We start from the raw sequence: 22901 nt of genomic DNA on the forward strand, positions 1-22901 counted from the left end.
TTAGAATTTTTTTTTTAGCAGTGACAGCAGCATCTGCCTCCCTCTAGTGGAGGGTGCGATTATACTGCAGTGTTCATACCCGTCCATTTTTTCCAAGCTGCTTATCCTCACAAGTGTCGGAGGAATGCCGACTCCGCCCTAAACTCGTTGCCACTATTTACAAAACCTTTTTTTTTTTCCCCTTTCATTTATACTCATATTTACCTCATCAGCTCTGTCAAAATGTATTAATTTTTCCATAATTTTTTTTGTTTGTGTTTTGCATTTTGGTACCCGTTCCCAAAATTTAATTGCGGGAACCCATTTTTTGGGTGGAAATGCAAAAGATTTTCATATAAAACTTCCTAATAATGTTTATTATTATTATTTTGGAGATGGGAAGACAAAAGGACCAAATATCGCTCATTTTTGGGTGAAAACTTTATTAACAAAACAGAAAGGCCAAACAAGCTGCGTGCCAATCATGTGACACGCCCACACGACACAAATGCCGGAAAGTATAGAATACACCCGTCGTCGTTTTAAAACAGCCAACTCGGTTATGCGCAATTCCACAAATACATATATTAAATCTATTGATCTTTTCCAAGCGACTTGCCCGTGCACTTTTTTGGGGGCGCTGTAGCGCCACCTGGTGCACATCTCGCATTTTTTTCTTTTACAAGCGGCGGTTCTAAAATATTGAAGGGAAGTAGAAAGGAGGCGTAGATGACAAAAAGAGAGAGAGGAGGTGAAGTTTCTCCATCCTCGGCAACATTCTGCCCTCCTTTCATCCTCCTCTTCCTCCACGTTTAGGGAAAAAAGGGGGAAGAAGGAGGAAGAGAAAAAGCAGATCTCCACGGCGACATGACAAGGCAACCGGGCTGCTCTTAAAGGGCCATGACGCAATTTTTGTCGTCGTCTACATTCACGTGCGCGCGAGGCATCTGCGTTAGCATTATTAGCATCTACAACGTTCTAAAAACGAGCCCGTCACAGGTCAACAAGTCTAAGAAGCAAAGTCCACTTGAGGATTTTTTTTTTTTTATTTTTAAACGCAATAATAAAAGTCGTCCAGGCACGGTTAGAGCGCTAACGCTAATATTTTTTTTTTTTTTTTTGTTACACGTCACATCCCGTTTTTAAAACACTCGACGCGTTAATGCAGCAGAGTAAACATTCATTTCATCCGGCGTAACGAAAAGGAGAGGCCGCCGCCCCCCGGTGGACAAAAGGCGGGGCGGCCGTCGCCTAGGCGACCAGCCACTGCAGGACGCTGGCGTCCTTCCCCCCGGTGGAGATGAGGCGGCTGTCGTCGCGCAGGAAGGCCACGTTGGTCACGTGACTGCTGTGCCCGCCGTACACGTGGCCCGGCGCCTGCAAGACGCCATTTTTAGTGAGGGTTCAAAAGGTCAGCCGAGCGCTAAATCGTCTTCTTGGATTTCGAAATATGTAAAGTTCCGTGCGTCACGAGACAACGGGAAGTGCCTTGCTCGTACAAGGTGTCATTCGTGACGTTTACTAGCAAAAGTTACGCGTATCGGTTGCTAAGGAAGCGGTGCACTTTGACTTTCAAAATAAGAGCATCATACAGGAAGTTTTATGCGATTCATTTTTTTTTTTCTCTTCAATTGGAATAAAACCGAAATGTTGTTTGGACTATTACAGTAACACTGACTCAATGCAAACAATTATTTGACGCCCTCTACGATTTGTCGACGACTAGCCAATCGCGTGGGTGGGCGTGTCCCCGCCGTTCTGCATAGGTGGCTGAACGGGCCGCTGGAGAACAGAACCGAGTGCCGACCCCGAAGAAAAGCGTTTGGCCTTGCGGCGAAAGCGGCGAGGACTGACCCTGGGCTGGCAGCACGGGTACGACAGGAGGTGAACTTTGCCGAAGTCGTCGGCCGACGCCAGCAGGGACCCGTCGTGAGACCGGCACACGACGTTGATGTCGGTGCCGTCGGCGCCGTCCGGCCAGATGCCTGATGAAGGGAAAACAAAGACCAAAAAAAAAAATACAGCACAACTTCTGTTCTCGACCGCAATCGTTCGAAAACCGAATCGATATTTCCCACGGCTGCGTATTAACACAATAACAACACACACAGTGGATCAGCCGGTCCGGAAACGTTATTTCCAGGTTTTGTCGCGGGCGTTCGAGGACTGATTTTTTGTTCGAAAACAGAAGCAAATTAATCTCAAAATTTTCGCTGGACAACGGAGACATTCGAGAACCGAGTATCCACGTCGAAATGATTTCAACTCACGCGAAGATCTGCTGGAGTCCGCGTCAACAAATTCCTCCAAAAGGTTTCAAGGTCACATGACATCAAGCGAAAGCGGATCTTGCGTCTGCCTCACAATTTTAAAGTTTTGGGCTTGAATCCCAGCTCGAATTGATGCCTTTCTTTCTCCGCGCCTTTCCAAAACACGGCAGCTTCCTTGAGGAGTCCATTCATCCATTTTCGTAGCCGCTTATCCTCAAAGGGGTCGCGGGAGTGCCGGAGCCTATCCCAGCTGTCAGGGGGGGGGGGGTACACCCCGAACTGGTCGCCAGCCAATCGCAGGGCACGTGGAGGCAGTCAACAGTCGGGCTTACAATCACACCTATGGGCAATTTAGAGTGTCCAATTAATGTTGCATGTTTTTGGGGATGTGAGAGGAAACCGCAGTGCCCACCCGGAGAAAAGCCACACTCGCAGGCATGGGGAGAACTTGCAAAATCCAAACAGGGAGGATCCGGGATTGAACCCGGGTCCTCAGAACTGTGAGGCAATCGCTTTCCAGGTGCCCCACCAAAGGAAACTTTCACCCATTTTCTTTGCCGCTTATCCTCACAAGGGTCACAGGGAGTGCCGGAGACTATCCCGGCTGTCAACGGGCAGGAGGGGGGGGGGTACGCCCCGAACTGGTCGCCAGCCAATCGCAGGGCACGTGGAGGCAGTCAACAGTCGGGCTTACAATCACACCTATGGGCAATTTAGAGTGTCCAATTAATGTTGCATGTTTTTTGGGATGCGGGAGGAAAGCGGGGTGCCCACCCGGAGAAAAATGGGGAGAACATGCAAACTCCGAGTCCGGGGATCGAATCTGGGTCCTCAGAACTGTGAGGTCAACACCTTAAAGATTCCAAATTGTCCAAAAGGTACGAAAGCACTTGTCGTCTATTTGCGCCTTGCAATTGGCTGCCAATCAGTCTTATCGCTTTCTGTGGGTCCTCATTTTCGACAACTTCATTTTTTTAATAATCCATCTTTGCATCTTCAGCTTTTGATCAGCATCCACATTCTCGATAAATTGTATCACCGATTATAACGTTTGGAAATTGACATTTGACCTCTTTAAAAGACAAACCGCATTTGTGACGGAACGACAATAGAAATTATTATTATTATTTTTTTTAAATTCTTATCCTGATAACCACAAAATATTGAACGACGGCACCGCAACACACACTGACAGCCGTCCCTAATATTCCGGTCACTGATGAGAGTGTCAAAATATTAGGAACACCTCAAATTGTGCACGGTCGCCATCTTTGATGACTTCTATTGAATCTTTTTATGTATCAGCCTACCAGGACGGAGTGCGTTGCTGAAACCCCGACATATTAATATTCGCGAACCCGAGCCGGCCCGACTTACCGAAGGTGTTGAAGCTAAGCGTACACGTGGACGTGGCCCAGCTGAGGTTTCGCACGGCGTCCACGTTGGTCACGTGCTTGCCGCCGGGCGCCTCCCCTGGAACGGGCCGTACCATTAGCGCGCGGACGGGGGCGCGCAAATTAGCCGCGCGGGAAGCGGAAGGCGGCGCTCACAGAAGAGGATCTCGTAGTCCCCCGAGTTGGTCACCAGGTAGCGGCTGTCGTCGGACCAGTCCACGTGCATCACGAAGCTCGAGTGACCCTGAGGAACGCCGGCATCAATTGGTTAGATAAAAGAGCTTCCGGCGACTTCCATTTTGTTCTGGAATTAGGCCAAAATGTCTGCCCTGGGACCAAAGTGGCAGATTTGCCGATCAGTTTTGGATTTTGGGACTTTTTTTTTGTGCAATTGAACAAAATAAACAGGAAATGAGGAATTATTACATCATTTGACCTACAGTAATATCACACGGATACCGATAAAAAGGAATTCACATATTCGCTCCTCGTCGCCAGGTGGACGTTTTCGTACTCACGGCGCATTTTCCCACGCGGCTGTACTTGCGTCCGTTCTCCGTCACGGCGTAGATGTACACGAAGTTGTCGTGCGACGACACCGCCAGGAAGTTGCCGTCTTGACGCCACACGCGCGCCCAGCGGTTAGCGTCAAACGCTAGCAGACGGCGGCGTTGGTCGGGTTTTACCTGGGGAATATTTCACGTTGGAGATGATCTCGCCGCCGTCCGTGTGGACGGAGACCAGGTCCTGGGTGTCTGCGTCCAATACTAACCATCTGTAATGCGCATAAATGATAGAAAAATGGATGAGCGCGCACACACAAAAAAAAAAAAAACAATCGGGAGTGACAAGTAGAAAACAACAACAACAAAAAAAAAAAAAATATATAGAATAGCACAAACAAAAACAACATCCACGATTCCGATATTAATGACATAATTGGATTCATCAGGACGCGAAGACGACGGACCTTCCAGTCATGGTGCCGACCGCCAGAACTTCTCCGTTCGGATGGAAACCCGCGCACCTTCCGGGATCCTGCAAGCAACAATTCGAGAAACTCGGACATTTTTTTGAGGAGACATTTTTTTTTGTGTTTGTTTTGGTTTCCCACGTGACCTCGATGGTTTTGGTCCAGACGGGCTGGTGGGTGTTTGCGTCCCACAGGTGGACCAGTTTGTCCTGGCAGCAGGTGACGAACTGATCCAGACGCGAATGCAGAGCCAGACCCCAAAGCTCGTCCGTGTGACCCTGCGGCACATTCGCACGACAACAACTTATTCGATATTTCATTTAGCAGCGCAGCAGCAAGCATAAAAGCCAAATATGCATTTTCGTGTTAGTCAAACTGTTGATTTAGCATATTAGCCTTTCATTATGTTATCCAAACGTGTAATTCAGCAAAAACGTCCTTTAAGCTTGTTAGCTGCTAGCATGAAATCCAAAAGGTGCAGTTTAGCTTGTAGTTCAGGGGTGTCAGTTGATAAACATGATTTGCCTTCGCGGGCCACATAAAATTGTGTGGCGGGCCGCATTTGGGCCCCCCAGGCCTTGAGTTTGACACCTGTGGTGTAGTTTGCCAGCCAAATGTGCATTTTTAGCATTATTATTTAGTGTTAATTACCAACTAGAAGATTAGCCAAAATGGCACTTTAGCTAATAGCTGTTCAATTCTAGCATGCTAGTCCATTTAGTTTATTAGCCTCCAGCATGTTAGCCATGTGTGCAGTTCAGTTTCTAGCATGTAATCCAAATGTGCAGATTAGCTTGTAGTTCAGGGGTGTCAAACTCATTTCTATCGCGTAGTTGTAGTTACGGTTTGCGTCAGAGGGCCATTATGACTGAAACCATGAAAATCTTTAATTGACCCATGAAACTTAACTAGTTTCGGAATCTGAAATCAAGGCTAAAGGGTTTTTCAGCTACTGTTGTTTGGTAGCACAAAAATGCTTGCAATATCTCAAGGTCATCAGCTTTGATGTGAACATTTTTTAATTTTGGTCCAGATTTTAACAAAGATCATGGATGTTGATAGACATTTACCTTCGCGGTCCACATAAAAATCGTGTGGGGGGCCGCATTTGGCCCCCGGGCCTTGAGTTTGACACCCGTGCTGTAGTTTGTCAGCCAAACGGGCATTTTCGGCATCTTTAGTCCATCTTCATTACTAACTAGAATATTATGCAAAATGGCACTTTAGCTAATAGCTGTTCAATTCTAGGATGCTAGCCAAACACTCCATTTAGTTTGTTAGCCTCGTGTGCAGTTCATTTTCTAGCATGTTAGCAGCTAACATCTTAGCCCAATACGCATATTTTTGGTCTACATTTTATCCAGCATATTCCATTCCTTCATATTTTTTTTGTTTACCTGTACGATGGGCATCAGCGTGTCAGGGAAGGCCGCCTTGAGAATGGCGTTTTTGGTGGTCCCGACGAACAGTCCGCCCCCCTTGCCTTCCGCGATGGCCCGAACCGGTCCAAACGCGTCTCCCACCTGATGAACACACGCAAAAAAATAAAAAAACATTTGTCAGAAATATCAACCCAGTGAACTCCCGCAACGCTGCGATCCGAAAAACTCATCCGGACCTCCATGTCGGCCTGCCTGCGGTATTGGCGGTCCCACAGGACCACCTTGCGGTCCTTCCCACCTCCCGACACGACGGTGCCGTCCTTCAGGACGCAGATGGAGAAAATGCCGCCTTCGTGGGCGCCGGGCAACACCTGGCTGATGCGATTTCCACCTGTTTTGTCCGATCGCAGCTCAGCTCGCACACTTTTTGTCATATTTTACGCGTGTATAAAAATAATAATAACGCGGCGTACCTTTGGCCCACACGTAGACGTTTCCGCTGGAGTCTCCGGTGATGGCGTCTCCGTTCTCGGCGAATGCGATGCACAACACGTACTTGGGTTTCTCGTGTTTCTAAAGGCAAAAAACAAAAACATACGTCTAAAAGAACAAAACATTCATGATCAAAGACATCCGGCGTACCAGACGGCTCAACGCTAAACCCACTTTTGGTCTCTTTTTTAAACCCCCCCAAAATTTGACATTCATCTTCCATTTTAAGTCATAAAGAATTTGCTGTATGGCTGAGACTTAAAAAAAAATAAAAATATACCTTGTCAACATAAAAATCAAGGAAAAAAAAAAAACAAAAAAAAAAACCTCAAGGCTTAGTACCGAGACCACTTTGAAGAACCTGTCATCTCTTTTAAAAGCCAAAATTGTCAATGGACCGACCACAACCCAAAATGAGAGATGGCAAACCCGAACGTGGAGAACCGCAAGTCCGCTTTCAATTAACCGTTCACCTTGTACTGGAAAATAGCCTACATTGAACAAGTTAGGATCAGAACTGGGCAGAACGTGGATCAGCTGGTCAAGTGTTGAGCTCACAGTTCGCAGGTCCCGGACTCAAACCCGGCCGCCGCCTGTGTGGAGTCTCCATGTTCTCCGCTTTCCTCCCACATCCCAAAAACATGCAACATTCATTGGACACTCTAAATTGCCCATAGGTGTGATTGTGAGTGCGGCTGTTTATCTCGATGTGCCCTGCGATTGGCTGGCGACCAGTTCAGGGTGTGGCCTGCCTCCTGCCCGTTGAAAACTGGGATAGGCTCCAGCACTCCCTGGGCCCCTTGTGAGGATAAGTGGATCAGAACTCTGACAAAATACAAAAAAACATTTCAATTCGGGAGTACCATAAGGCTCCGTCTGAAGCCCACTTTTAATCTTCATGCTACTTTTTGGGAACGTCAAACGTTTCGATTGCTTTTCATCAAGCCATAAAATAAACATTAATTAGCTTTTTGATTCACACAACTTGGGCAAAATATTCCAATGATTTATTGAAAGCAAAACCCGTGTACTACCTCAAAACCTCAGTCCGAAGAGAACTTCTTTTCTCCCTGCTACAGTTCTGACAACGATTCCAAAACAATCCGGAAGCCGCAAAGACAGCTCGACACCGGATTACGAGCGATCCAATTCGTGTGGAGTACCACAAAGCTGGGTTCTAAACACACTCGCATTCCAGCGGTTACACTTTTTTGACCACAGCATAGCGTAATTTCCGGCCTTTCAACCCTGCAGTGTATGCGGTGATGGGGCGCTAGGGTTAGCGCACCTGGTTATAAGCCTCGCTACGCAGAAAGAGTTTAACGCGGCTAGCTAACAGGTGCGCTCCGTCGGCCGGGAATCACGGTATTTAATTTTTAACTGCAACGGTTACCTCAAAAAGTCCTTGTCTCTTGGTTAGCGTGCTTCCCTCCAGGTTCCAGAAGTTGATGTGCGACTTTCCACAGGTGACAATCAGGTTAGCGTCCATCGGGTGGAAGACGGCCCCCAGCACCGAGTCGTTGGAGCACTGCGAAGATGTCGGGGGACGGGTGTAACGTTCCCACCCCCCCCAAAAACCAATCTCGAGATTCACGTCCGACCTTCTACCTTGACGTCGGCCAGCTGCTTCTCCTTCTGCCAGTGCCACACCGACAGAATGTGGTCGTTGGCGTCGTCCACGGCGCACAGGAAGCTGCCCCCGTTCTACGGGGGAAGACGGACTTTCGGACTTCCACCAGAACGGGAGTTAAGAACTCGGGGCCGCTACTCACCGACTTCGAGAAGGACACACAGGTGACGGCTCGGTCGAACACGCCGACGCCGAGCACGTGAAGAGTGTTCAGGCTCACCGAGTCCCACACCCGGACGTGAGGCGCTAGGCGCTAAAAACACGCACACAGTTTTGAGTAGGTTAGCCGCGAGCTGTTAATTCAACATGAATTTTAGCACGTAGCATCTTCTCCGCAGATGCAATTTAGCCTCCAGCATGTTCGCGTATGTGTGTTTTGTACCTTTCCATCTTTCGTATTTCCAGCCACCTGCCCGGTTGCTATGGTAACCATGTCAGGATGCACACACAAGCTAAGAAGAGAAAATTATTTCGCATGTTTAGTTGAGTACGGAGACGTTTATTAGCACATCGCAGTGTACGGTACTCTAAATGTGACCTTTAGCATGTCAGCTAAATCTGTGGGTCAACCTCTAGCATAGTAGCCAAATGTGCGTTTCTCGCATGTTAGACAGCCGCGTAGTTTAGCCTCTAGCTTGTCCGATAAGATAATCTCCAAGGGAACCTTCCCAAAGGGTTAGAAACAAACAAAAACAAAAAAAAAAAACCCATAAATGTCAAGGTTGACCTCGAACAGGTTGTCCGAACACGCGGGCTAGCACGCGAGCTAAAGGCGTAGCTTCTCCGCTCACCACTTGACGTCGTCATTGTGTCCCAGGTAGTGCCTCTGCTGCTGCTCGTCAGTGTTGTACAAGACCACCACGGAGGCGTTGAAGTAGACGATCTCGCCGGTGGGCAGAAGGTACAAGTTGGAGCGGCAGTCGCGCCCGCGGTAGCCGTAGCTTTAGCGACAGTCAAGGTAGCGTAGCACGGCATAACATGTCATCTCGCTCTTTGTTGCAGCTCGCTATGTAGCCGTTCCACTCTACGTTAGCGGCTAGCGTCTCCATTGAAGGATACACCCACTCCAGCTTGAGCTTGCGGCCCGGTAGCGCCCCCTTGTGGTCCAGGCTGTAGCCGTCCCTCTGCCGGTCGGGCACGTGCATGGTGACGGGACGGCCGCGGAGAAACATCCTCACGGAGCCGTCCTCTGACGCACAAACGGAGAGAGGATATGATACGTGGTCACCCTGACCCGGACTTAAAACAAAAATAATAATTGGGTATTACAGATATCATTTTGAAATACATTACCTGCATTGAAGGTGCATTCTTTGGATTTACTGAAATGGGGAAAAATAGCATAAGTGTACAGTTTGGACGGCAGCGCGTTAGCCGAACATGCAGTTTTTGTCGTTGTTCTACGAGCCACAGTAAGATGGCGCCATCTGACGGTCAAGATACTGCAGCGCGACCCCCGTTGACACAGTCGCCTCATCACGTTTGCTTGTCCTGCCACGTCAACAAAGTGTCACTTTTGTCTGTTGCGCTATCTTTGAATGGCGGATGAAGACAGCTGCGACCTCTGAACTTTTCCCCGGCCCGCGGATTACGGAGCATTGCGTCACTTTGGCAACAGACAAAATTCTCCGTCTTCAAAGCCTCACCCGCTCACCTCTGGAGCGACAATGAAGTCTTTCCTAAAATCCTTTCCAACTATTCTGGTGCATTGGAGTCCTACATCATACTCACCACGTGTCAATTTGAACATTTCACACCAAGCATTTTGAACAATTGTTCAGTTTTTCCTGTGGCACGCGAACCAAAAATGTCCACCCCCCCCCCCCATGTTAGCCTCAAACGTGTCATCCAAACGTCCTGCTTAACCTCCAGGAAGTGATTCCCCCCCCCAAAAAAAAAAAAAAAAAAATAAATAAAATATTTGTTAACCTCGAGCACATTCGCCATACGACGGTGGCTCAGCTGGTAAAGCGTTGGCCTCACAGTTCTGAGGTCCCAGGTTCAATCCCGGACCCTGCGTGTCCTCCCCGTGCCTTTCTCTGGGTGGGCACTCATGCAACACTCTAAATTGCCCATAGGTGTGGTTGTGAGTGCGACTATTATCTGACTCCATGTGCCCTGCGATTGGCTGGCGACCAGTTCAGGGCGTACCCCACCCGCTGCCCGTCGACAGCCGGGATAGGCCCGGGCGCTCCCCACGACCCTCGTGAGGATAAGCGGCAAAGAAAATGGCTGGACGGATGGTCGCCAAGCAAGCAGTTTTCAGCATGTCAGCCTCACGGCCTTGTTTTTCCTGCCCTGCGTCAGGACTGGAACCAAACTTTTGACTTTTTTCCCCAGGAGGTTTCCATGGAAACGCTTACCCAACGCTGGGCAAAGAACAAACAAAACAAAAACGAAAAAAAAAAAAAAAAAATGAAATTGAAGAACTGAAAACGCACAAAGACCCGGTTTGTCTCAACTGGTTCGCGTTCGTGTGTGCATCTGCGCATCTGCCGGCCCGAGGCAGCGAAATGACACGTTAATGAGCGCCGGGCACGGCGGGGACCTGGTCCAGGTCCGGCCCCGGTCCAGGTGGGCGGGGACTAACTCGACGGGCACCTCTCACAGCCAATGGGAGAGCGCCCACTGATGCGTGCACTTCATCATCATCATCAATCCCAGGAGAGACGTGCACGCAAAGAGTTTTGTGTTGCGTTCAAGTCCTCCTCGTGTTATGATTTATCGCATTAAAAAGTCACTCACTCACGTTTAGGCTGAGTTTGCACTAAACACATTGACTTGATTAGATTACATAAATCTGTTGGGGGTGGGGGGGGATTTTTGTTTGTTTGTTTTCTTCCATTTATTCTTGTTCTTGCTTGCATAAAATGAACATTTCAGTTGTGCGCAAATCCATAATTGAAGGGTGCGCCCCTCCGACGGCCGCGCGAGAACGTTCTAATGGACTCGCCGGAACCGCACGAAGCACTCGAGAACATCATTTTGTGTCTGAGTGTTTCCGGGTGTGAGACGTTATCATCATCATCATCATCATCACATGTCAAGAACAGATTTTAATACAGTAAAACGAATTATTTTCCCATGTGAATTCTTACAAAACACGCGAGGAGCACTCGAACGCAACCCGAACCGGTGCCCAGACGGACGCCTTCCAGCTTTGGACTCCAGTCAATTACAGAAGCCCCCAGTGTGTGTTTAAATAATATACACGCACGCACACACGACCGTGTCGACAAAACACAACATCACGCAAAATATTCATAATAATAATGTGCATGCGTGTGTTGCCCGAACCGCCTCGTCTGTCATTAAAAGTTCAAATGACCCTCACCAAACAAGCACTTGAACGCAGCGCTTCTAGTTTAAAAAAAAAAAAAAACTTCATTGTGTGTCGATGCACCGATGAAAATATTGGACGCGAAGTTATGAAAAGTGGTCAACTTTACCCGCTCGATTTCTTCATGGTCGGACCCGCGTCCGTTAGCGCAAACCCGGACTGAGATGAACCGCCTTGTGCCGCTGAGCAACACTTGCACACTTCCTCCTTCGCCCTGCCAACTCATATGCTGCCGTCAGCCAATCAGGAGTCACTTCCTGAAACAAGCTACTGCCCCCCCCCACGAGAAATATGATACCAACGCTGCATCATCTCCTCACGTCCAATTTTCATGCCGAACGTTGTTCCTAATATTTGGAACATCTCGCGAAGCACAGGAAGCAAGATTTTTTTTTTTTTTAATAAGGAAGAAATATTATATTAATCGAATAAATTCACAGAAATGTCGAGCAAATGTCAGGAGAAAGAGGGCAAGAGGGCATCTTGTGACGTCACAGAACAAGCGCAAGGAAAGATGCCGAGTCACGGCTCCCTGGCCCGGTATTGATCGATTGCATATCCATACATCCGTTTTGTTAGCCGCTTATCCTCATGAGGGAGTGCTGGAGCCTACCCCAGCTGTCTACGGGCAGGAGGCGGGGCCACACCCTGAACTGGTCGCCAGCCAATCGCAAACAAACACCCAATGGCACACCTATGGGCAATTTAGGGTCTCCAATTAAGTTTTTGGGGGATGTGATAGTGCCACAAAGGCATGGGGAGAACGTGCAAACTCCACACAGGCAAGGCCGGGATCGAACCCGGGTCCTCAGAACGGCAATGCTTTGCCGCTGCACTACCGTTCCACCAATTTTGTATATATTGAATGAAAAGATTGCTTTGAGCTATTGTAAATAAAATATTCCATATTATACGTTTACTATCTTAAATTAAATGGTAAACATTTCATAATGAGATGGAAATGTTTTATTTAAATGTTGTGCTTTTATCATTTTGTAATTTATTCAATAATTGATTAGAATAAATGAATACAATTTTCAGATTATATTGAATTGTTTTATTACAATGATTAAATATGCTTCAAATGTAATTTTCTATTAAGTAGTTAATTGATTTTTGTTAAATTACAAATCAAATGTTAAAAAGTTCAAAAATGACCTATTTTACAAGTACATTTATTTACATTTATTCATTTCATTAAATTATTATTATTTCTAAATTCAAAGACGTAACATAATTTAAAAATTGAGAATGCTTCATATACACACACATTTGTATATATGTTTTATAAACACATTTGCATTGAACTACAGTATTTTCAAATTAATGATGCGGAATAGAATTTCAAGATGAGAATTATTTTATTTTAAAAAATTACATATTTCCATCAATATTAGCAGCTTTTGAATGTGAAAATGTTTAAGGAGGGAAACGATACATTTCCACGTTTCCTTGAAGGGATTCAAACGTGAAAATGCAGGCGTGGCGTAAACGTCGGTAATTTACTGACCTTTTCCCACCCGCGGCGCTGCCGGACGAAGTTGCCCGACTCCGAGCGTCGACCGCCGCCGCTTCCCTCCTGACCACCGTGAGGCGCTCCGTGGACATGCTCTTCCTGAACAGACCAATCACGTCGCCAACAATTCTGCGACCAAACGGATTTGTACGCTTAACCGCAACGTGGAAACGATACCTCTTGATGGAATGCGGCACGGCCTTCTTGGGCGAGGACGGCGACGACAGGACCCGTTTGTGCTGGACGCATCCGTCGCTCGGGACCACCCGAAGCAGCTGATGGACTGAACGCGAGATAGCGTTTAGCTAGCCTCGCCGGGGCGCAAGCGCTAGTACCGGTTACCAGTGGCGACGTTACTCGACATCGCGATGACGGCACGTTTGTGTTCCCGAGCGCTAAAACGAGCATGCGCCGGGAAGCTGATTAGCCGCATTGTCGTTAGCAACGTTTACGATGATACGCGACAGTGGAAAAAAAAAAAAAAAAGTTGGCAAACATTTCACACCAAGTACCCCCCGCCCCCCCCCCCCCCCAAAAAAAAGGTACTTTTACAAATAATTATGTTTCACATGTCCTAGCTTCGTTGAATTTTAGGGGGGTGGGGGGGGGGAATATTGAAGCTAACACTCACCCGCTTGGATGTGAAACATCTTGTATTCAAGTGACTTTTCTTTTTATCGTTTTTCGTCGAAGTCACCGACCTACCCTTGGCGGGCGGGGCCGCGCCGGGCAGGGACCACCTGCTGCCGGCGTGGGCGCCCCCCGGCTGCCGCGAGGAGGCCAGACTCCGCTCCTCGCAGGACGCCAGGCGGCGCAGGGCGTCGGCCAGGGCCGCCTTCAGGACCTGGATCTCGTCCTCCTGGAGCTGGAGCCGCTGCTCCAGGTGAGACACGCGGTCCTCCACGTCCGTGTTGCTGCCCGCCGACGCGCCGTCGTCTGCGGACAACAACGCAAACCGCGGTCAGGAAGCTCGCGAACGGACAAAATGGCCGCTTCGCACCCAAACGAGAGACTGCTCCTGGTACGGGTTCCGACCAAATTTCCCGTACTCAAGTCAAAGCGGCTTCAGGGTCTGGATTCCTTCGGAAAATCATCTGAGACCTAAAACAACCGCTTCCGAACAAAATGGAAGGAGGTCTTGTCGGTGACGGCCACTTGAGACTTCAGGAGCCAAAATAGTGGACTTCCTGTGTCTTTTTGGAGCAAATGTCCTTGAGACTTGTTGTGGGCCGGTTCGTCACGGATGGGCCCACCATTTTTTTTTTTTCCCCAAACTACCTTCAGGGGCCGCATTCCTTCACGATTCTCGAGCACGCGACTGAGTTACGTCGACCATTTTAAACCGTAACGGCAGACTTCCTGTCTCTTCAGAGACGATTCCTTGTGATTTTTTTGTTTTGTTGTTGTGAGTCTACGTCAGGTTTTGTGTTCCGCCACCGGGGTGAAGAACAAGAAGAGCTCACGGGAAACTTGATCGTGTTTAATAATTCAGACGAGAGAAAAATAAAAACAAAAGAAACTCTTCAGTTCTCCAAAGAATGAAAGAAAGAAACTGGGTGGAACGAGTTAACAAATTATTTAGGAACCTTAAACCCTGACCAGGGATGTGAAACTACATTTTTGTCACAGGCCACATCGTATTTATGAGGCCGTTATGACTGTGAAACCACATGAAATAATTATAACGCCATATAATTAGACATAGAAAGTCATAAATAACTAGTACTAAAATCAGAAGTGACTACAACATTCATTTTTCCAAGTGGGATTGGTGGCAAAAAAAAAGCATGCAATCTCTCAACGTTATTACAGTAGAACACAATTACCGTAATTTTCGGACTATAGCGCGCACCTGATGATAAGCCTCACCCAGGACATTCTGAAAGGAAAAACTATTTTGTACATACAAAAGCCGCACCTGATTAAAAGCCGCCTCGTGCCCACATTGAAACGTGAGATATTTACAAAGAAAAATGGTACACGGAGAGTTTTTAAAGTTTTGATAATATACCCGAGCTTTTCTTTCCAAACAGTGCCTGTAATGCGGCAGTAACACAGCAGCAACACGCTAGCACAGCGCTAACAGGGCCGGTTAAAAAAAAAAAAAAAAAAGATTCTGGTAAAAATCACTGAGACGCAGCAGTAACACAGGAGCAACACGCTAGCACAGCGCTAACAGGACCAGTTAAAAGAAAACATACCGGAAAAATCACTGAGACGCAGCAGTAACACAGCAGCAACACACTAGCACAGCGTTAACAGGGCCGGTTAAAAAAAAACAAAACAAAAAAAACATACCAGTAAAAGTCACTTCCTCGGCACATATATTCCACCAGTCTCATTCTTATCTTTTCCGCTTAAGTGCCCCCTTGCGGCTGTTAGAAAAAATGCACATTTGAACCGTATCACCGCATAAACTGCAGGGTTGAACGTGTGTGAAAAAAGCAGCACACTAGCACAGCACTAACACTAGCACAGCGCTAACAGGGCCGGTTAAAAAAAAAAAACATACCGGTAAAAATCAGAGACCCGGCAGTAACACAGCAGCAACACGCTAGCACAGCGCTAAAGCTAGCACAGCGCTAACAGGGCTGGTTTTAAAAAAAAAAAAAAAAAACATAGCAGTAAAAGTCACTTCCTCGGCACATATATTCCACCAGTCTCATTCTCATCTTTTGCGCTCAAGTCCCCCCTTGCGGCCGTTAGAAAAAAAATTCAAAAATGAACCGTATCAGCGCATAAACTGCAGGGTTGAAAAAGCTGCGGTTTATAGGTCGGAAATTACGGGAGGTTTAGGCCGATTTGGACATAGTCAACAGCAAAGCGGATTAATGACCCCCCCCCCCCCAAAAAAAAAAAAAATGTATCTGCATGCCCCACACAAGGAGGAAACTCCAACACAAGCGACCTCATTCATCAGGACCAATCGGAAGCGAGCGATAAAGGAGGCAGGAAATAGTCGGTGCCTGATTTGCATAAACCACATCAAGATGGTGGAAGAATGAAAGATGAACAATCAAATCGCTCTCTTCAGAATATTTCTCTGGGTGAACACAAACGCACGCACGTTATTTGCTAGGAAGATTTTCTCCATTACTTCCTCCTTTATTTCGTAAACTAACTCATATTCAACTGACAAATTACGCTAACATGAGGGACATTTTTCAGGTTTCATTCTCACAATATTCAAAATCTCTCACACACAAACGACTGAAAGGCTCTCATAAGCTAGCCAAACGCGCTAATGAACACTCATCAAATTACGTGTTAATGTTTTTGTATGTTACTTTTTGTAAAAACAACAAAAAAAAATTCCCCCCCCCATTATTGCTTGTTTAAAAAGTTATTCTTCACTTTTATTAATTAAAAAAAATAATTTACAAAGCTGGGGTGCCGAGTCGGAACAGATTTGCCGACGTTGCGCTCCCAGCCGAGCGTACATTTAAAGCAAAAAATAAATATTTCTTGAATCATTGTATTGTATAAAGTATTTAAACTAAATATGTATTCCTACTATGCAGTTTATTATCAGGAAAAGCTCCAAAAAATGCTTTAAAAAGACATTTTTTTTGGGCTTGCAACGCATTATTTCTTTTTCCATTCATCGTATATCATATCATATCAATTTGGTTTTCGAACAAATTGCTTCTCGAACCGCCTTCTGGAGCGGGTTGTGGTCGAGAACCGAGGTTGTGTTGTACAAACTTTATTTTTAGCAAATAAACATGAACTTGGACTTTTATGGATACGACACGTTCGGGGGAAAAAAAAAAAAAAGTTGGCACCGTGTCATGTTTACCACCGAGGGTCAACTTGACTTCTCCCCGACACGCAAGCTCGTCTCTCAGTTGACACGTATCACTTCGGAATAACTTCTTGGCCGTTTGGAAAGAGCACAAAAACTGAAATCATTTTTTTCAGCAAATTTCGTTTATACTCATCGAGGGGAATACAAACGTTTGCAGCCACCAATTAACGATCGATCGTGTCCATTTTTCGACAGGAAGACCCTGAAGAGGGTCTCGCCCAGCTCGTCTGTGAAATTCCGCTCTCGAAAGCTCTGCAACGGCGACCGGACCCCTGCAGATGGCGCTGTTGCATTTGCGAGTTGCGGAGAAAGAGCCGATTACGAAGGACACGTCGCAAAGCGGACCAGTTCGGATCTCTTCTCTTCGTGTAGAACTCGGCGCTGCTCGATCTGTTGTGGCAAAACGCGGTACTACAACCAAGCTGGGAAACTAAATTGGTACGATATGAATACCGTAATACAGTATACATATTTACTTATCTGCTATATAGCAAATGCACGACTGATAGCATTGGAATATTGGACGTGATACCATAACTGCTGATGATCCATACAGTACCGCCGTGGGACACACGCACACACCCAGACACGCAAATATCTGCGTGCGATATAAGCGGCGCCACATTTTGCACCAGGAAGACGTTGAAGGTGCGATGAGGTCGTCGTCGTGTGAGGACTGTCGGGAACCGCACACACACACACAATGCAAAGAGGATGAAGATGAGGAAGACGAGTGGGGCATCCATGATGAGGATGAGGATGAGGATGAGGATGAGGACGATGGACCGGGTCCGCCCTACCTGCCATCTTGCCGCTTTGCCGGCTGCTCTCCATCAACTTGTCCGCAGAGAAACAAACCCCGCCCACTTCCTCTGATCCCCCGCCCAATCGCGCCCTTCCTTCTGACCACGCCCACTTCCTGATTTATTAACACACCCCCCCCCCCCCCCCCCACACACACACACACACACACCACACAGTCCAGCGTCAGTACACCAGGGGGAGATGTTGCAGGGTGGGACCACAAACACACAAACACACACAAATTCACATACACATTAAGCAGCAACACACACCAAAACAGGAAATACACAAAAACGCAACAAAACAGAAGAATAAGAGCAAGAAAAAATTGTTACACAAAAACACACACACTATCGTCAGTACACTAGGGGGAGAGGTTGCAGGGTGGGACGACAAAGACACACACACACACACACACCGACCAACAACATACACTCGAACAGGAAATAAACAAAAAAAAACACACAAAACAAAAGAATAAGAGCAAGAAAAAATTGTTACACAAAAAAAACACATACACACAGTCCAGCATCAGTACACCAGGGGGAGATGTTGCAGGGTGGGATGACAAAGACACACACACACACACACACCGACCAACAACATACACTCGAACAGGAAATAAACAAAAAACACACAAAACAAAAGAATAAGAGCAAGAAAAAATTGTTACACAAAAAAAACACATACACACACCAGCGTCAGTACACCAGGGGGAGATGTTGCAGGGTGGGACCACAAACACACAAACACACACACACACACACACCACACACACACACACCGACCAACAACATACACTCGAACAGGAAATAAACAAAACACACAAAACAAAAGAATAAGAGCAAGAAAAAATTGTTACAACACAAAAAAAACACATACACACACCAGCGTCAGTACACCAGGGGGAGATGTTGCAGGGTGGGACCACAAACACACAAACACACACACACACCACACAACACACACAACACACCGACCAACACAACATACACTCGAACAGGAAATAAACAAAAAAACCACACAAAACAAAAGAAAAAAAAAAATAAGAGCAAGAAAAAATTGTTACACAAAAAAAACACATACACACACCAGCGTCAGTACACCAGGGGGAGATGTTGCAGGGGTGGATGACAAAGACACCACAACACACACACACAACACACCGACCCAACCAACATACACTCGAACAGGAAATAAACAAAAAACACACAAAACAAAAGAATAAGAGCAAGAAAAAAATTGTTACACAAAAAAAAAACACACACACACCAGCGTCAGTACACCAGGGGGAGATGTTGCAGGGTGGGACCACAAACACACAAACACACACACACACACACACAAACACACCGACCAACAACATACACTCGAACAGGAAGGAAATAAACAAAAAACACACAAAACAAAAGAATAAGAGCAAGAAAAAATTGTTACACAAAAAAAAACACACACACACGTCCAGCGTCAGTACACCAGGGGGAGATGTTGCAGGGTGGGACCACAAACACACAAACACACACAATTCACATACACAGCAGCAAGCCAACACACACCAAAACAGGAAATACACAAAAACGCAACAAAAACAAAGAAGAATAAGAGCAAGAAAAAATTGTTACACAAAAACACACACACCAGCGTCAGTACACTAGGGGGAGATGTTGCAGGGTGGGACCGACAAAGACACACACACACACACACCGACCAACAACATACACTCGAACAGGAATAAACAAAAAAAACACAAAACAAAAGAATAAGAGCAAGAAAAAATTGTTACACAAAAAAACCACATACACACAGTCCAGCATCAGTACACCAGGGGGAGATGTTGCAGGGTGGGATGACCAAAGACACACACACACACACACACCGACCAACAACATACACTCGAACAGGAAATAAACAAAAAAACACACAAAACAAAAGAATAAGAGCAAGAAAAAAATTGTTACACAAAAAAAACACATACACACACCAGCGTCAGTACACCAGGGGGAGATGTTGCAGGGTGGGACCACAAACACACAACACACACACACACACACACACACACACACACACCGACCAACAACATACACTCGAACAGGAAATAAACAAAAAACACACAAAACAAAAGAATAAGAGCAAGAAAAAAATTGTTACACAAAAAAAACACATACACACACCAGCGTCAGTACACCAGGGGGAGATGTTGCAGGGTGGGACCACAAACACACAAACACACACACACACACACACACACACACACCGACCAACAACATACACTCGAACAGGAAATAAACAAAAAACACACAAAACAAAAGAATAAGAGCAAGAAAAAAATTGTTACACAAAAAAAACACACACACACCAGCGTCAGTACACCAGGGGGAGATGTTGCAGGGTGGGACCACAAACACACAAACACACACACACACACACACACACACACACACCGACCAACAACATACACTCGAACAGGAAATAAACAAAAAACACACAAAACAAAAGAATAAGAGCAAGAAAAAATTGTTACACAAAAAAAAACACACACACACAGTCCAGCGTCAGTACACCAGGGGGAGATGTTGCAGGGTGGGACCACAACAAACACACAAACACACACACACACACACACACACACACACCGACCAACAACATACACTCGAACAGGAAATAAACAAAAAACACACAAAACAAAAGAATAAGAGCAAGAAAAAAATGTTACACAAAAAAAACACACACACACAGTCCAGCGTCAGTACACGAGGGGGAGATGTTGCAGGGTGGGACGACAAACACACACACACAAACAGGAAATAAACAAAAAACACACAAAAGAATAAGAGCAAGAAAAAAAATGTTCCACAAAAACACACACAACCATCAGTCCAAGATTACCAAGACACGCACACACAGGCAGATACGAGGATTAGGCGATAATTTAATAGACACACATTCAGGGATCTCACACACACATAAAAAAATGTAATAAAGACACACCCAGGCAAAATAATGTATACACAACCACAGATTCATCACTGACAAGCGAACTCGGCACACAAAGTCCACACAGACACGCGTGTGCGCGCACACAACTTGATTTAGGAGGGGAAACACAAACACGCATAGAAATATACATAAACAAAATCTGGAATTTTTCAAAATATACATGTTAATGTACATACACATACAAATATCATCCCGAGATGCTCGCACACACACACACACATATATATGCAACCATTTCTTGTTCCGTTGTTACCGTGGAGACTCGTGACTCGCTGTTCCCCCATCAGGAGGGAGGCGGTATTACGTCGTTATCACCAAATGAACTTCACAAGAGTACACGTAGGATATGAAAAGAGTTGACTGTTGCTGAGGTTCTCGAACGCACCGCGAGGGAATCATCAAGTAGCACAAAGTGTCTGAGGCCACACATCTCAAAGCAACCAGCAGGCGGCGCTATCCCGTGCAAATCATCCTCCCAGAGGAAAATAACATCAGCCAATCACAGACGTTGACCCGGAACCAATCAGAATCCAATTTAAAACTCACTGTCCACTTCATTGGTCCACCTTCCAATGCAACATTACCTTAAATGTGACATTAAAAAAAATAATAATAAAAAAAAACCACCCCATTATATTCATAACACTCAAAACAAACAAGATAAAAGATACTTAATGTAATCTATAACAAAGGTCCTTGAAGTAACATTAAGAACAACGCATGCCCGGATGTAAAGTGTCATGCCTCGTAATTGGCTAAAAATTTCTTTTTTTTTTTGGTCCTTGAAGTAACATTAAGAACAACGCATGCCCGGATGTAAAGTGTCATGCCTCGTAATTGGCTAAAAATTTTTTTTTTTTTTGGTCCTTGAAGTAACATTAAGAACAACGCATGCCCGGATGTAAAGTGTCATGCCTCGTAATTGGCTAAAAATTTCTTTTTTTTTTTGGTCCTTGAAGTAACATTAAGAACAACGCATGCCCGGATGTAAAGTGTCATGCCTCGTAATTGGCTAAAAAAATTTTTTTTTTTTTTTAGTGCCTCAGCGTTCAATGCTACAGCGCCACCTGTTGCTACGGCATGTACCTCACAGCCTTAATATTAGGAAAAATAAAAATTGCAACAGAGCCTCACCAGAGAAGCGCGGCTGTGCGTTTGTGTGCACGCGACATTGTAGGAATGAAAACAAAAATCCATGTAAAAAAAAAAAAAAAAAAACAATGCAATAAATTCGATTTCCGATCAGAAGTGAAGGTCTGGAAAATGTCACGTGACTTATTTGGCGCCTGACACCCAGTCCACCAAATGTCAAAAATGACAACTTGAGCCCACACGACCGAAGCCGAGCTTCTTGTTGCATCGGCACCTGCGCTCCAAAGACGAAATGAAATATTCGTTTTTGCGTTCCCTCGCGTATTTCTGCGGGGCGTTCGATGACAATTGGAGTGCGCGGAATTCTAAACGCTGCCTCGTTGACTGTTGCCGTTATTTGTGTGCGTGAGCGGCGCGCGCTGACCGTGGTTGCAGTACTCCAAGAGCAGGTTCTTGCTGTCCGACAGGCTCCCGCACGACGACATCAGCATCCTCCTCTCGTCCGACTCTCTCCTTCCGTCCATCCTTTCTTCCTCACGTCCTTCAGTCCTGCCGGTTCTCACCTTTACCTGCTGTCCCTCTCGGACCGAGTCCAAGTCAAGCCTGCGCGGATCCGGAGCCGCGCTTCCGCTTTGAGGACTTTCACACCAATTCGGGGAAGTGGGGGAGGAGACTACTGAGATGCATTCAGTCCGTTCATAAGGACTCGAGAACACTGACTCAAAACCCGAAAAGCGGTCTCGAAACCTGAACTGTAGTTGGAGACCCGAATTTGATCCTCAAATTAAAGAAACTTAAACCCTGTCCGGACACCCAAGCCCAGACCAAATTTGAAACGCAAACCAGGGTTTGAAATGCTAACCCCTGTTCGTGGCGTACATGAGGCTGGAAAGTAAACTTTTTCAAACCATAATTCCAAAACTGGATTACATTAAGCGTGAAACGCCAACTCGAAAGTACAAAGCCAGAACTGAAGCTTTCATTTGAAACCAAAAGTTATGACCGCAACGCTAAACAAGGGTTCAAACCCTCAAGTGTAACACTAAACCTGCTTTGAACCGAGTTTGGAGAACCCTAATCTGGTTTTTGAATCTCTAATTGGTCCAGATTATGACCAATTTTTTCAAACCAACCGCACAAATAAATACCTCATTTAAAACCTCACTTTGACGTCCAAACATTCACATTTTGTGACCTAACACGTTCAAACGACTAATTTGTCTT

The 22901-nt window shown here is 46.0% G+C and overlaps 1 protein-coding gene across 4 annotated transcripts; it reads right to left on the reverse strand.

Annotated features, from left to right (window-relative positions):
• Positions 1-402: 402 nt before the first annotated feature.
• Positions 403-22305, reverse strand: eml2 (EMAP like 2). Of its 4 annotated transcripts, none has more exons than XM_061827237.1 (22): positions 22102-22305; positions 13682-13912; positions 13154-13259; positions 12971-13075; positions 9414-9442; positions 9180-9306; positions 8912-9061; positions 8503-8572; positions 8263-8373; positions 8099-8194; positions 7884-8018; positions 6472-6571; positions 6235-6389; positions 6014-6139; positions 4763-4894; positions 4614-4681; positions 4330-4418; positions 4162-4259; positions 3800-3887; positions 3627-3722; positions 1834-1964; positions 403-1356 (listed from the first exon to the last, which is right to left on the reverse strand). In XM_061827237.1, the coding sequence occupies exons 1-22, from the start codon at positions 22199-22201 to the stop codon at positions 1231-1233; spliced, it is 2469 nt and encodes an 822-aa protein (XP_061683221.1). In that variant the 5' UTR covers positions 22202-22305; the 3' UTR covers positions 403-1230. The 4 variants fall into 4 exon arrangements, with proteins under 4 accessions (XP_061683221.1, XP_061683220.1, XP_061683223.1 ...); XM_061827236.1 differs by having other exon boundaries at positions 9180-9309; XM_061827239.1 differs by lacking the exons at positions 12971-13075; positions 13154-13259; positions 13682-13912; positions 22102-22305 and adding an exon at positions 11570-11695.
• Between the last annotated feature and the right edge of the window lie 596 nt (positions 22306-22901).

Source organism: Syngnathoides biaculeatus, chromosome 8 (genome assembly GCF_019802595.1).
Source record: "Syngnathoides biaculeatus isolate LvHL_M chromosome 8, ASM1980259v1, whole genome shotgun sequence".
Classification (NCBI taxonomy): domain Eukaryota; kingdom Metazoa; phylum Chordata; class Actinopteri; order Syngnathiformes; family Syngnathidae; genus Syngnathoides; species Syngnathoides biaculeatus.

Coding starts and splice junctions, on each gene's coding strand:
- eml2 (XM_061827236.1), bottom strand. CDS start 22,201: ATGGACGGAAGGAGAGAGTCGGACGAGAGGAGGATGCTGATGTCGTCG. Junction 13,260..13,681: donor CGCGGCCCCGCCCGCCAAGG/GTAGGTCGGTGA, acceptor TCTCGCGTTCAG/TCCATCAGCTGCTTCGGGTG. Junction 8,573..8,911: donor CACAATGACGACGTCAAGTG/GTGAGCGGAGAA, acceptor TTCTCTTCTTAG/CTTGTGTGTGCATCCTGACA.